At 38.4% G+C, this 14,520-nt stretch overlaps 2 protein-coding genes across 3 annotated transcripts in view; one reads left to right on the top strand and one right to left on the bottom strand.

Moving 5' to 3' along the window:
- Positions 1–2,601, top strand: part of LOC100511185 (2'-5'-oligoadenylate synthase 1-like) — a 54,992-nt gene extending 52,391 nt beyond the window's left edge. Inside the window, exon 19 of the transcript XR_014838411.1 lies at positions 1,404–2,601. The gene's annotated coding sequence lies outside the window, so the exon portion shown is untranslated. The remainder of the gene's footprint in view (positions 1–1,403) is intronic.
- The window catches only part of LIX1 (limb and CNS expressed 1), a 51,439-nt gene that overhangs the window by 27,720 nt on the left and 9,199 nt on the right, over positions 1–14,520 (bottom strand). The window contains exons 1-2 of one of the 2 annotated variants that reach the window (XM_085014109.1): positions 13,015–13,085; positions 6,115–6,278 (exon numbers count right to left, since the gene is read on the bottom strand). In XM_085014109.1, coding sequence (XP_084870235.1) covers positions 6,115–6,264 — 150 coding nt within the window. In that variant the 5' untranslated portion in view covers positions 6,265–6,278; positions 13,015–13,085. Of the gene's footprint in view, positions 1–6,114; positions 6,279–13,014; positions 13,086–14,520 lie in introns of those variants that run through there. The other variant, XM_085014108.1, reaches the window with a different exon arrangement.

Below are 14,520 nucleotides of genomic sequence, written 5' to 3' on the forward strand. Positions count from 1 at the left end.
ATAAAACATGTTTTATATCTGATAATACAGGTGAAGAATGTTTACCACCCCTTAAAAGTAACTAAAACAAAACAAAAGCAAATACTCCTCTCCTTTTAGGGAGTACCTTGGAAAGGCTTTGGTTTGAAAACCAAGTGGCATAAAAACGGAAGGTCTTTCAGAGACAGTGCTTTAAAAGAAACTCACCTGCTCTGAATGTTCCCTCTCATGTCACACAACTGTACAGCCCCTTACACATGTCAAAAATTGGTTGAAATAAAAATAAATAAATAAATCACCAGCTTGCCTATGGAAATATTAAATGTCTCAGTTTCACTTAGTGCCTGACATGATACAAACAGCCTAAGTACCTGACCCCAGTGTTTAACACCTGTTTTGCTGAAGCAATTTTAACAACAATAACAAAATCCTTCAGTGAAAAAGGTGTGATATACCACAATGGATTAGTGTTCTGCACGTCAAATAAATCGAGCTATTATATCAGTGTTTCAGCTAGGGAATATATTTTTTATTCAGTCGAAACTTGTGCACGTTAAGTGATCACATGGTCTAATACTATACTCAAAGAAATTTTTACTTTTTATTCCAAATAAGAATAAAATTCTTTAATCCAAATCATTCTAGAAGACTCTATGGAAGACCACGGGACTGGCTTGAAAACAAAACTTGAATCACAAACCTTTTAATCAAAATATAAAATAAGATAAAATACTCAATTAAGTTCCCGTTTTGGATTTGGAAACAAAAACAGCTGCTGAAACAATAAGTGGCTTTCTGAGTTCATAAAGAGGGGAGCCAGACATTGCTCTGATGGCCCTTGTGTTGCTCTTATTGTAAAAAAATGGGAATTACTGCAAGTTTTCATGGTTATGATATGTGGCTAGGGAAGGATTAACTTCCTAGACAAAAATGGCATAGAGAAAATACATCTAAAATGCATGAATTCCTACTTAATGCCTGTAATATTAGAAGATGGCTTCTTTTATAAAAGACACAATAAGCACAAATGGGTTTCAATATAACTTTCCAAAAGAAAAATAATTTAGTAACAATTGGTCATTTTATTTATGGTTTAGGAATTCAAGAATGATTCATGCTTTCACTTCTCTTTTTCTATACCATAGTAGTTTATGAAGGCATGGTTAAAAGGGAGGGTTATGTCTGCTTTCTTCCCCTCCAGCTCTGTTTTTTTCAGGTTGTGGCATCAAAACTAACCGAAAATTCTTTAATTAGTCTTCTTGGACACAAGCCTCCCATTTACTTCAGTGGGAGGTTTCTTTGCATAAAATCAGTGGTTTGTGTCCACCAGAGCCTTTTGACTGCTTTCCTTTGATTAATCAGAAAACTAAAGCTCAGCCTGAATACCACTTTTCTAAAGAATGAATGAGCATAATCTCTTACAGCTTTCATGACACAGAAGGATTAATCCTGCAATCCAGTCCCATACTCCACTTCAAGTATTTTCAATTACTTGGCACCATTGGAGGTGACGTCCACGGCTCAGTAAGAAGGCTACTGCTGGCATAATGGTTTCTCCATGTCCCAACACATGGTCTTGGCATTTAATCCATCGTGAAATGATTTGCAGTGCACAAGGGTGACATTTGATTACGTGAAAGGCATTGCAGGAATGAGCATATAGGCTCTTACAGGCCAACTGCTGGCAAAAATATGATGAAATGTTATATGGTGAAAACAGCATTTAAGACGGTGTTTGAACTGACCAAGAAAAGTGTAAGGACATTGCTTTAGGATAAATTTTCTTTCTTTATTTTAATTCCTGGTGTTTCTTTCTCAAATCACATTTTTTGGGGGGCTAACTGGGTTAAGGGGCCAGATTTGGCTGCCAATCACCCAAACACATTTTCAAAACATATTCGATTCAGGAAATTCTGGATCTTTTAAAGCAAGGATGTTAACAATCCTCTTGAGAACTTTAAAATATGATGATTTAAACATGAGGAAAAGGAAACCCTGAAATGATCAGAGAGATCACCGAGAGGCCTCCCTACTGAAGAGTTTAGTTTTTTCATTTTGTTTTCTATTTTTTAAAGACCACAGGGAGGATGGTGAATTTACTACGTACAGGAAGTCTTATCATTTGGGGTGGAATTTCATGAGACAATTAGGAAATTCGTAATTCTCAAGGTAAAAACAAAAACAAGAACATCAGAATTTCTTAGATTTGCATCCTCTAGATCTGTTCACTGATCTGTCAAATGGATTATTCTAGATATACTATAATGAATGTACTTGTTACATCTGAACAAAAATAATGCATACCTAGGCGTGTGGTCAAATCTTGGTTATTCAAGGACATGGGTATAGGGTGGAGAGAAGTTACTATGCATTAATGAAATTGAGAGAGAATTAGAGATTTCTAAAGTCAGTAGTTTCAAATTAATGCACTTTCAAAACTTTAACCAAAAATAGGAACCTAACAATATCAGCTGATTTTAATGTTACTGACTTTTCCTTCCCAGCCCACCATCTTGCAGAGAAATATCTTAGTTGATATATTATATTATATATATTAGTATACACTATTTTGTATATCAGGCAATAGTGATTATATTAAAAAATGAACGAATATAAATTTCATTGCTTCTTGGGACTGTTATTCATCATTTAGCTATTCATTCAACAATATTTATTAGGCACTTTTCTACACACAAATCACAGTGATTGACATCACAGAGATAACAGACTCTGTCCCTGAGGCCATTTTATTAAAGAGATAGAACACACATATAAGTAGCTGTAGCATAAGGTGAAAAGCATTAAATACTAGAAGAGTAATAGAGAAAACTGCTTTGGGAAATCAGAGGGAGAGATTTCCATCAAGGAGACTCAGGGAAAATTCATGGAGAATGTGATATGTGAGTGAAGTCTTGGAAGGTAGAGTTTAGACATGAAGCAAAGAGGGTAACAGCACTTCGTAAGTAGGTCACAGTGTGAGTGTGGGAGTGGCTGGAAGAGGTCAAGGCATGAACAAGGAAGAGTCAGGCCTGTTTAGTCTGCCCTGGGTGTCAGAAGAGGAGTTCAGAGAGATAAAGGTGGAAAATATGGAGCCCTTGTAAAGTCTTTACTGCCAGAATAAGGAATTTAGACTTTAATTAAAGAAAGTAATAGGGAGTCACTGGAGCCATTTTTTCCATTTAACTTTTTTTTTTGTTTGTTTGTTTTTTTTAGGGCTGTTCCAAGGCTAGTGGGTAAATCTGAGCTACAGCTGGTAGCCTACACCACAGCCACAGCAACACAGGATCCGAGCCACATCTGTGACCTACACCACAGCTCATGGCAATGCCAAATCCTTGACCCACTGAGAAAAGCCAGGGATTGAACCCCAAACCTCATGGTTACTAGTTGGATTCATTTCTGCCACAATGGGAACTCCTGTTTTACTTTTTATTCTGAAATAATTTTAGACTTCTAGAAGAACTGCAAAGATAATATGGAGATTTCCCAGAAAGTAGTTAAGATTATCTGCTTACATGTTTTCAAAAATAGTTCACGGAGTATTCCTATACACACTCCTGTAATTTGCAACCCCTCTCTCATGCTTAGTGTAGTATATGTCTTTTTTTTTTTTCCCTTACTCAAAAATGCCAAATATTTGTCTTTCCTATTTATCTTTTCAAAGAAATAGTTTTTGGTGCTATTGATCAGGTTTGCCAGTTTTTACCCTATTTCATCAGCTCCCCCCTAAGCTATCCTACATATAAATTCAATCTACCTTGGGGGAAAAAGAAGTGAGATCAGTACACAAAAGTCCCTTGATTCATCTTTCAAACAGAATGCTGTCCCTAAGTTCCATACAGCCACAGAGTTATGTGATTTTTTTTTCTCGTGATTCTACTTGAAATATGGTGGGCAATTTTAATACAAAAATGTGTGCTTTAACTCAAAGAAAATTGCTTCTGTTATTTACTTCCTCTCCTTTATTTCCTTTGTCTCTTTCCAGAACTCTTATTAAATTAATGTTTACCTTCCAGGATTTATCCCCATGTCTCCAGTCCTATCTTTTTCCATCTCTTTGTCTTTTTGCTCTAAGTTCTAGAACATTTACTTTTTTTATTTTGTTATCCTTTAGCAATTTGTCTGTGATACACATCTACTTATCTGTTTACTCACTTTTATTTATTCATATTTATTATTCTAGTTTGGCAATCACATTTTAAATTTCACGTGCCCTGCTTACTTCTTTTCTCATAGCAGTTTTAGTGATATTTATCCTCCCACAATTTTCTGAAGATAAGCACTATAATAGTCTCTAATATACTCTGTGCTTGAATGATTTCTGTTCTTTTGTTTGCTTGCCTTTGCCTTTTTCCTTTTGCTTTTGGTTTTCCTTAAATGTTTGCTGATCTTTAGGCTACTGACATTCATGGACCAAAAAAAAAAAAAAAAAAAAAGAAAATATTCCGTCAGGCGTCTGGCAAGACCCTGCTCTGTGGCTGAGTAGGTCTGTTTTCCTAGAAAGCTGTCGCTTAATGGGAAGTCTGATGGGCGCTTTGTACAAGTTGGCAGCCTTCACCTTAGAATGCCTAATGATGGAGCTGAGGCTCACATGGATTAGAGAATCCCTTCCTCTGATGCTCCTCTTTCTTCCCCCTTCCTTGCCCCTCATCCATGTCTAAGTGTCTAAGGTTAAATCAATCTCTATTCTAAGGCTTCTAGACCCACTTTCAAATTATCCTCATCAGGCAATTCACTCTCATGAGTTAGAGGTCAAAATCCACTGCTGATCACTGCTCAGGAGACATTGCCAGCTGGCAGTGTCAGTTCTGAAAGCCCATGCTCCTGCCGGAGTAATCTGTCTGAAACACATTTGAATATATCACCCTCCTGCTCAGAAACTTTCAGGAGTTTTGATTTTATATAGAATAAAACCTGTTCTTCTTTGCAAAGCATGAAGACCTCTTATAGTTTGATGTGAGTGCTTTCATTGACCCTCAAATATAACTCTATGTAATTACTAATTTTTTGTACCTTTATTTCCTGAAGGTATGGACCATATCCTTATTATTTGGCCCAGTGTTTGATATTTCCTAGTCACTTAATGATTATTTCTTACTATACACACTGGATAATCAAATGCTGACTGTTAGTGTAGATAAGTATTTTTGCATGAGTAGTAGGTGTATATAACAAGAAATGTATCATCATTTACAACCATCATAAACATAATAAAGAATTAACCAACTGGAAGAATCTTTATACTAATTATCAAAACAATATTTGGAGTACCTACTACACACCCGATAAACACATGGCATATATATCTTACATGACTCACAACCAAACCCACGGGAATTATTTCCCATCTCAAAGTCAGGGAAATCCAGAGTTAAATAAGTTTCCCAATGGTCTACAGTTATTTAGAGGCAGAACCTAGAATTAACACAGCTGTCTGAATTCAGCCCCATGTGTCTCAGCCTTCACTGTCTGGTGTGCTGCGGATTGATTAGTATTTGATTACAAGTTTTATGAAAAGTAAAGACTTTGTACTTATGGAAGAGCCCTGATGGAAGGACTATGCCCACGTTCCTTTTTTCTTTGATTTATTCTAAGATATAGTGAGGAAAAAAGCAGCAGCTTTCAGGCACATAAAATGCTATAAAATGCATTTTCCATAAAGAGGTATCAGTGGACAACACCCCCCCTAATAAAAATACTTCCTTTAAAAAAAAAAAAACAAACAAACTGAGGTGTTCCCCTTGTGGCTCAGCAGGCTAAGGACACAATGTTGTCTCTGTGAGGATCCGGGTTCAAACCATAGCCTTGCTCAGTGGGTTAAGAACCTGATGTTGCTGCAAGTTGCAGCACAGGTTGCAGATTGAGCTAGGATCTGGTGTTGGTGTTACTGTGGCATGGGCTGTAGCTGCAGCTTCAAATTGGCCCCTGGCCCAGGAACTTCCACAGGCTACAGGTGTGACCATGAAAAGAAAAAAAAAAAAAATTGGAACTTCTGACCAGTTTCTGTGTTACATAGTGGACTGTGGCACAATTTTTTCACCACAATCAAGAAAACTTACATTATCATTTTATAAAAGGGCTTACTCTACTTTAACTGAGTTAACTTTCACCAATCAATATATGGTTGCTTCTTACCTGAAAGTTGCCAAAACAGCTTCCCCCTGGGAGGGTCACATAACTCACAAAGGGTGGTCCAGGAGATGGCAGCGACTCATAGACCACCACACCTTCACTTGGGAACGCAGCCCTCTGTTGCTGCTTGCTTTCCCAAAATTCCTGTAACATTGACACAACGTTCACTGAAAAAGACAAGAAATATAATCAGTTATTAAGGATGGACATTTCCTGGCAAAAACAACATTTTATTTGTGGGTTGGATTGTGTAACATGTCATTTCCAGTTTAAGCAGAACAGAGTATGTTTACGTTTTTGTTGGAGTTTGGGGGATGTTTTCAGTTGTGAAAGAAGCAAATACTATTTAACACAAATGTGCTTATTTTTTCATGAGTATGGCTCAAGTGGTTTGGCACTCTAATAACACTGCAGTATGTTAAATTTATAAATTAATTTTTGATATCAAATTAAAAATCTGTCTTCCTTCTTCGAAAATTTTCCTTAATAAACTTTGTCCAGAACTATGATTATGCATGACCCTCACTCTCATGTCTCATAGATTCTTAAACCTGCAAAGTAAAAGCTAAATTCAAAGGTAACTAATGTAATTTTAGTTGGAACTCACCTATTATAAGATTTAAGTGGAGAAAGGCAGAAAGAAGAAAACTCTTTCATGCTCCTCTCCACCCCAATCTAAAGGAGAATGAAGGGCAATTGTATAATAAGCAGGAGACTGGAAGAAAGAAAAAAGTAAGTGAAACTAATAACATGGAAACCTTGTTAAGGATCACGTCTGTTAGATGATTTCAGAAAACATAGTAATGACTACAGCCATGTGTTTTAGATTAAATGACCTGTGATAGCCTGCAGAAGTTCCAGATCAAATTAGGTTGGTTTGTTTATCCTGTACTGCAAATTGAATTGTGGATATTAACAAGGATAATAGAATTGTAGAGGCAAAAGAGGCCTTAGAGGTCATGCAGGCAAAGCTCTGCCTGATGTAGGAATTCCTTGCATAACACTACTGACAGCTGCCCATCTGGCCTGAGTCTGAACACGTGGAAGGACCTGGTACTTGGCACATCTTGAGGTAGCCTGTTTCAACTGCTAATGGTTTAACGGTACAAATGTCCTTTTGGGGAGGTGAGCTGAAATCTGCTTTCCTATGAGGTTCCTGTAAGTGGGCTGCTTCTCATTTCTGGGGCCTCACAGAAGTTAATCCCCTTATCCACAAGAGAACCCCCTATGTACTTGAAGGTTGATATAGGACATCTTTTGTTTCTGCCTGCCTGGCATTTGCTTTTCCTCTTTGTAGAAAGAACACAAATTTCCTTAAAGAACCACCTTTCCTTCAACTATGTTTTCTCTAGGGTTGAGGGGTAGGGATTAGACCAAAACCAAGTCATTTAGAGTCAGTGAGTCAAGGACTTTTGTTGACAGTGTTGGAAGACTGGATTCTCCTTTTCCTCTAGAGTTACTGAGGGTATAGGAAGGGAATGTGGTGCCACTCAAACAAGGAACAATCGTAACTGAGAAGAAAGCCAAGAAAGAGAAGGGTAGAGCCAAGGACAAAGAAAGATTAAGTTCATACAACATAGTCTGAGCTCCTGAATCAATATATCTGCTTTTTCCTTAAACCATTTTGAGTTGCTATCTCTTGCTTGCATATCAAAGTGTATTAATATAGACAACTCTTAGGTTTCCTCAAATTTTAGATTAAATAGCTTTCGTTCTTTCAAACATACTTTGTGTAATATGGTGCCTTCCTGAATAATGTGCTTCAAAATGCTGGGCTTTGTTGTTTTTCAGGAAATTAGGAGAGTCACAGAATTTAACCTGGAAGCAAAAATGTGGCACAACCACCTTCTAAGCTGTTGACTAGGGAACTTGGCTCTTTCACTTCACCCCCAGATCACCGATCAGCTTCCAGCTACATAGGGTATAGTTCTGGCAAATTCTTGGTACATCTAAGGAATTGGATGCTTGTGTATATTTAACCAACTGCAGGTTTTAGTTTAAGATGCATTTTTGGGGAAAAAAATGGGGAACATAAGACTATCAGAGGGGATAATTGAATTAACCAATAAAATGCACACTGAAGTGGTCAAGGTGAACTTGGTAATTACAGACATTTTTCATTCATTCAAAAATTTTGAAGTAATATTTTCTACCAGTTGATGTAACTCAAAATAAAATTAGAACTTTTATTTCCTAAACTGTATTTCTGCTCCCCATCTTCCTCTCCTCCCATGTCCAGGAAAACAAGTGTTTTTTGAACTGGATCATTTGTGCTTCTACTTGCAGTTGACCTCTAGAATTCAGCAGAGATGTCTTGAAGATTAAGCCTAAAACCAAAGCCAGGGGCCAACGGCTCTGACAGTTGCTCTTATAGTCAATAAGGGCCATTAGTCAGTGATTTTAAGTTAGTTCACCCACTGTTGATGTTCGGCTGAGAAATGGAGTGAGAAGATGAAGGTAAAATGAACACAAGAATTTTGGCATATAAAACTATGTGGATTAAACAGTGCAAAGGTATGTACTAAAATTTCTGCATAAATAAAAGTAGCAGTTTTCACATTTTTCATTCTGCAACCTTGGAAGATTCCTTTGATGGTCCTATGTATGTCATCACCTCTAAAGAGTGTAACATATGTACATGCACAAACACAATCCGTCTTTCTATCTCTCCTCTTGTCGACTGGAAAACCAGATGAATGGAGGGCTGAGGGAAGAAGACCAGCTTTCTGTTTGGAATTTCAAAGGCGGGTATATCTGAAGATGCTCTATTTATGAAACACATGCTGCTTTATTTTTGTGAAGTAGCAACAACAAGGATCATGGACAATGTGGAAGGAAAAGCAAGCAAAAGTTCAAGTACTGCTGAAGAAAACCACCCAAATTTGAGGAAAGGCCTCACTACACAGCTTAGTCTCTAGTTGTAGTTGCACCTTCAATGCCCAGTCACGGATCCTGCCTTTCATGCTACAAACTTATACTCTCCAGCATGCAATATCCATCCTTATATTTTGGGATCCATCCACATAAGTACCAGCTCCATCTTATTTCTTTCTGTCTCAAATGAATTTGTGTTGCCTCTTCTGGACAGGTTGTTCTATAATAATTCTCTTGACCTCCTATTTTAAAATGTTTCCTTTTTATGGAGTTCCTGTTGTTGGCACAGTGGAAAAGAATCTGACTAGTATCCATGAGGATGCAGGTTTAATCCCTGGCCTGGATCAGTAGGTTCAGGATCGGCGTTGCCATGAGCTGTGGTATAGGTCACAGATATGGCTTGGATCCCAAGTTGCTGTGGCTGTGGTGTAGGTCGGAAGCTGTAGCTCTGATTTGACCCCTAGCCTGGGAATTTCCATACACCATGGGTTTGGCCCTAAAAAGTCAAAAAAAAAAAAAAAATCTCCTCTTTACTCACTCCTTTCAGTAGCTATAAATATGCCCAAGATGACAAATGAATAAATGAATGAATGACTCAATAAATTAAAAGACACTCAACACTGGGACTATATTTGGCTACTAGTTTTTAAAAATTTTCCACTATAGCCAAGCTTCTAGAAGGAATATTCTAAAATACTATCTCTGCTTTCTTCTCTTCCATTCATTTTTACCCTACCACGATCTGGCTTTCCTCTACATTATGCTACTGAAATTACTCTGGCAAATATCACAAATTCTAAATTTCAGTCCTCATTTCCTTGACCTCTAATGCATTTGACGCAGTTGATCAATGTCTTCTAGAAACTCTCATATCTCTAGGTTTTTCTGATGGCATTTTCCCTGATTCTTCTTCTTTATTTCTAATCATTTCTTCTTAATCTCTTTTGTGGGTTTCTCTTCCTCTGTTCACCCCTCATGTTGATTTGCACAAGAATCTCGTCCTTGTCTTTTCTTGCTTCCCTCTCTACTGTGCTTTTTTTTTTTTTTTTTTTTTTTTTTTTTTTTTGTCTTTTTGTCTTTTGTTGCTGTTGTTGCTATTTCTTGGGCCGCTCCCGTGGCATATGGGCATATGGATGTTCCCAGGCCAGGGGTTGAATCGGAGCTGTAGCCACTGGCCTACGCCAGAGCCACAGCAACGCCGGATCCGAGCCGCGTCTGTAACCTACACCACAACTCACGGCAACGCCGGATCGTTAACCCACTGAGCAAGGGCAGGGACCGAACCCGCAACCTCATGGTTCCTAGTCGGATTCATTAACCACTGCACCACGACGGGAACTCCTCCTTTTCTTTTTAAGGCCACACTTCAGGCATATGGAAATTCTCAGGCTAGGGTCAAATTGGAGCTGCAGTTGCAGGCCTAACACCCCAGCATTCGGCAATACCAGATCCTTAACCCACAGAGCATGGACAGGGATCAAATCTACATCCTCATGGATACTAGTCAGGCTCTTACCCACTGACCCACAACAGGAACTCCTCTCCCTACTGTTCTTCAATGATAGAACCCATTTCCATGATTCTATCTACTGTAATAGATGCCTATAGTTCCCCAAACATACTCCTGTAACTTTAGCTTTGTTAATACATACTTCTCTTTGGACATTGCATAAATTCAACATATTTCCAAACTCAACCCATTTTCTTTTAATTTCTTATACCACCACCTAGAAATAGGTATTATCACCTACAGCTTAAGAAATAAGAAATAAAAGATGCTCAGTGTACAGTCATACAGCTACTAAGTCTTAGACTTGGGATTTTCAACCTAGTTCTGTGGGGTATATAATTTAGCTCTTTGTTCATCTTGAGCCGCTTCAAATTATAACAGAAATTAGGTTGTTTTCATGCATGTCTATCACTACTAGGAGGAGTCATAGGAGCACAATAAGTGTTAGTTGAATTGTGAAAGTCATCAAAGGGATAGAAGATGTGCCTTTGTGAAGGTATCGGTAGCAAAGACACAGGAGGCCCTGTATAAAAATTATTTCACCTACCTTTTCTTACAAACAATTTTTCTGATACTTGTTCTCAGGAAAGTCAAACAAAGCAAGGGGTTAATATTTGTATTTTTTCATACAAGTGATACAACATATTTCTAGCTTGCATCTGTCACAATGAATAAGCATCCTGTGTCACATGAATAGTTATCCTCATCACTTTCAACCAACACTTTGTTCTGGTTTAAAGCAATGGTATAAATATCAACTGGCTGTGGGCTTCAGAGGGGGCTGTGATTAGGCCTCCCATTCCAGTCCCTTCTTCCAAGGAAAAAAGGCTAAAGGAGACGACACAAGAGGAACAAGAGGAAGTGATAAAAGATGGAGGAGGTCCTGGACAGATTTCCTGGGAAGAGGGGCATGAACAAAAGTCAAGGTCAAGTCTCTGCCAGATTGTGCCTTCCACCTCAGGGTCAGGAAGCTATAGTTTGGAACATATCCTTTTTCGCTATGTGTTATTTCTCCCAAAGTTTAGAAGTTCTTTTTGAAAAGTTTTTACTTTGTCTCAATGGACACTAAGGGAAAAGGGGTTTATCTACAGCCAGGACAAGATAAATTGGTCATCCATGGTGAATCTGGGCACCCAACAGGAGAGAGGAATGAATCCTTTGTCGAGTTAACTGATACTTAACTGGTAAAATTACTATAAAGAAATAAAATATCAAATAGGTATGGGAGGAAGTAGGAGAGAAAATTTTGGGGGAGATTTTAGGAATAATAGCATGAAATCCAGTTCCTTTCTGTGATTTCTATCAGTTTATAACATCTTAGAGCAAAGAAAGCAGCTTAATCTCTGAATTACCTTTGTAAATCAAACTTCTTAATTTATTCCCTTGCCCCAAATTGCTTTCTCAGACACATGTAATAGACTCTGTTATGAACTAAATATTTGTGTCTCTCACAAATCCAGATACTGAAGCCCTAACATCCAATATGATAGCATTAGAAGACGACGACTTAGGGGGACAGTTAGGTTTAGATGAGCTCATGAGGGTGGAGCCCCATGATGAGATTAGTGCCCTTGTAAGAATAGAAACACACCCCAGAGGTCCTCTCTCAGCCATGTGACGTCACAGCAAGAAGGTAGCCATTTGCAAACCAGGATGAGGGCTCTCCCCAAGTACCAAGTCTGCCAGCAACTTCATCTTGGAGATTTCAGACTCCAGATTTGTTGTTTAAGCCATCTATCTATGGTATTTTGATACAGCAGCCCAAGCTAAGACAAAACTCTTTAGTGGTTTTGAATACTTCTCTATCAACAAGAAGAAAATTTGCTGTGTAGTTTATAGACATTAGTGTGGATACTTCTTCAGTTTTGTGAATTAGCGTGGATACTTCTTCACTGTTTTGTGAAATCTGAACATGACAGAGTTTTCAAAGTAGCAACTAGATCCCTCAGCAAGTCTCTCATAAATGAGGTTTTCATTTTCCTCTTCCTCAAGCTTTCTTTCTGATTTTAAAGTTTACCATCGAAGCTTTCACAGAAGGCGGTTTGACCAATGAGGACATACCACAATGTGGAACACCTTCATCATCTAACATTTGACCCTTTCTAGCAGAAATCCTCAATCCGTTTCAGCAAAGGCACTGTCTTCACTTGTCCTTAAACACATACTGCATATTTTTTCCCTTTGCTTTTGTTCAAGTTCTCCTTCCTACCCTGAGTGTTGCTTCTGCCCCTCTCTTCCAGCCATTCAATTTACATGCATACTTCAGAGGAAATGCCACATCCTCCATCATGCCTTACTCACTGGTTCCAGGCCACATGAATGTCCTTTGCTACGCTCATATTTCATTAGTGGCCCTGTGTCTTAGCACTTAATCTCTTATAAACCATGCTAATAAAATGGATATGGTGCTCCTGGCTAAATTTATCAAGTCAGACTTGGCTGGACTTACTTTTGGCCAGAGAAATGAAATGCCTTGTGATAATAATTCATCTTATAGACTACAGTTTTATGTTATTTACCTCATAGCTGACTGTGATTCCAGAGGGCAGGGACTCTGCTTCCTTTTTCTCTGCAGCCTCCTTGGTATCTAGCACAGGGCTAGAAGCAGTTGTTGAATTCATTTAGAATATAAGAATATAAGAACTGTGCAATTACATGAACATACACAAGATAAATGAAGGTACTACCATTCATGGAGAGGTTACTTCAAGAATAGGTTTTTTGTATGAACCACCATGGTACCCACACAGCAGGGATATGGTGGTGGCAGCCATGTCTTAGCTGGAGATGACTAAGTAGGTACAGAAAGATGAAGCCTGGGCAGGGTAGACATGTGATTGCCAGTTGCTTGCTAGCTAGAGTTTTACCTTCATGGTAATTAGGACTTGGGGAAATTCTGAATGGGGATGGTAAACACTTTTGTCTTAGAGCACCAACTTTAATCCATTTATGTTGCCTGTGGAACATTCTGTTGAAAGGACTTGAAAGTGTTCTCTGGGATCACTGGAAGAGAACACCACAGTTAACCAGCAATTTGGCACTGGCCTATCTGGTGATGCTGACCCTGACAGTACAGAATAAAGTTCAAAACAGTCCTATGCTCATAAAGATTTACAATTTGACTGCAGAAACAATGTATTCATATTTTTTCACCAAATATTAGACTGATACATTGTAGAACAAAAATGATTTTAAAGTAATATTTAAAACTTTAAAATTTATGGCACAATAATTAAATTGATACAAAGGAAAAAGCAGACGAATATAGATTGAAAAGATCAGAGAAAACAATCTGCATAGGAAGGCCTAAGTCAAACCACCTCAGAAAAGTGAGATTTAAACCAGGATGGGAGAAGGCAAAGAAGTTGTGCTCCCAAAGGATGAGAGCAGCATTTGACAAAAAGATCAAGAAAAGCAGTAATGCCTCAGCTGAGGAATTGTGTAAGGGAGTGATAGGAAAGGATGGCATTAGAAAGGGGGCACTATTTGAAATGAGACAGGGTAAGGGTATTTTGCCTCCTTTAATAACTGGAAATCAATCCTATTATTCTGGAGCTCCAGCTTTACCCAAGTGGGAGAGAAGACAGGAATGCAGAGTTCCTTGTCCTTTGTCTTTGCCTGAGGTGCTATGCTGGCTGTAGTGACTCTATGAAGAAGATACTTGGAAAGAATGTGTAGTTGCTAGTATGCATCTGGAGGAGCCCAGGGAGAACATTTCTTTGGAAGAAGCTTGAGCAGAAATCTATGATACAAGGATAGGAGATGGAGCAAGCAAGAGAGGGTGCCTTTCAAGCCTGCAAGGAGCATGAAGCCCCTTCAGAGGATATCAATCACTGGAAGGCTTTTCTCCTAAAAATTCAGAGCTTGTCATTTTCACAGATTGGACATGATGGAGATGCCAACAGACACACGTGATCTGTGTTTCCATGTGGGAATTCTGAGATGCAGAGGATGAAAATGCACATGGATTATAGAGTTTGTTATAGAAGAGTCCTCAAGTACAGGCCTTGGTACAAAGACAATAC

The sequence above is a fragment of the Sus scrofa genome, chromosome 2, assembly GCF_054392235.1.
Source record: "Sus scrofa isolate SSC_HxYL_T2T_F1_AM1 chromosome 2, Sscrofa_HxYL_maternal_Yorkshire_Landrace_v2.0, whole genome shotgun sequence".
Classification (NCBI taxonomy): domain Eukaryota; kingdom Metazoa; phylum Chordata; class Mammalia; order Artiodactyla; family Suidae; genus Sus; species Sus scrofa.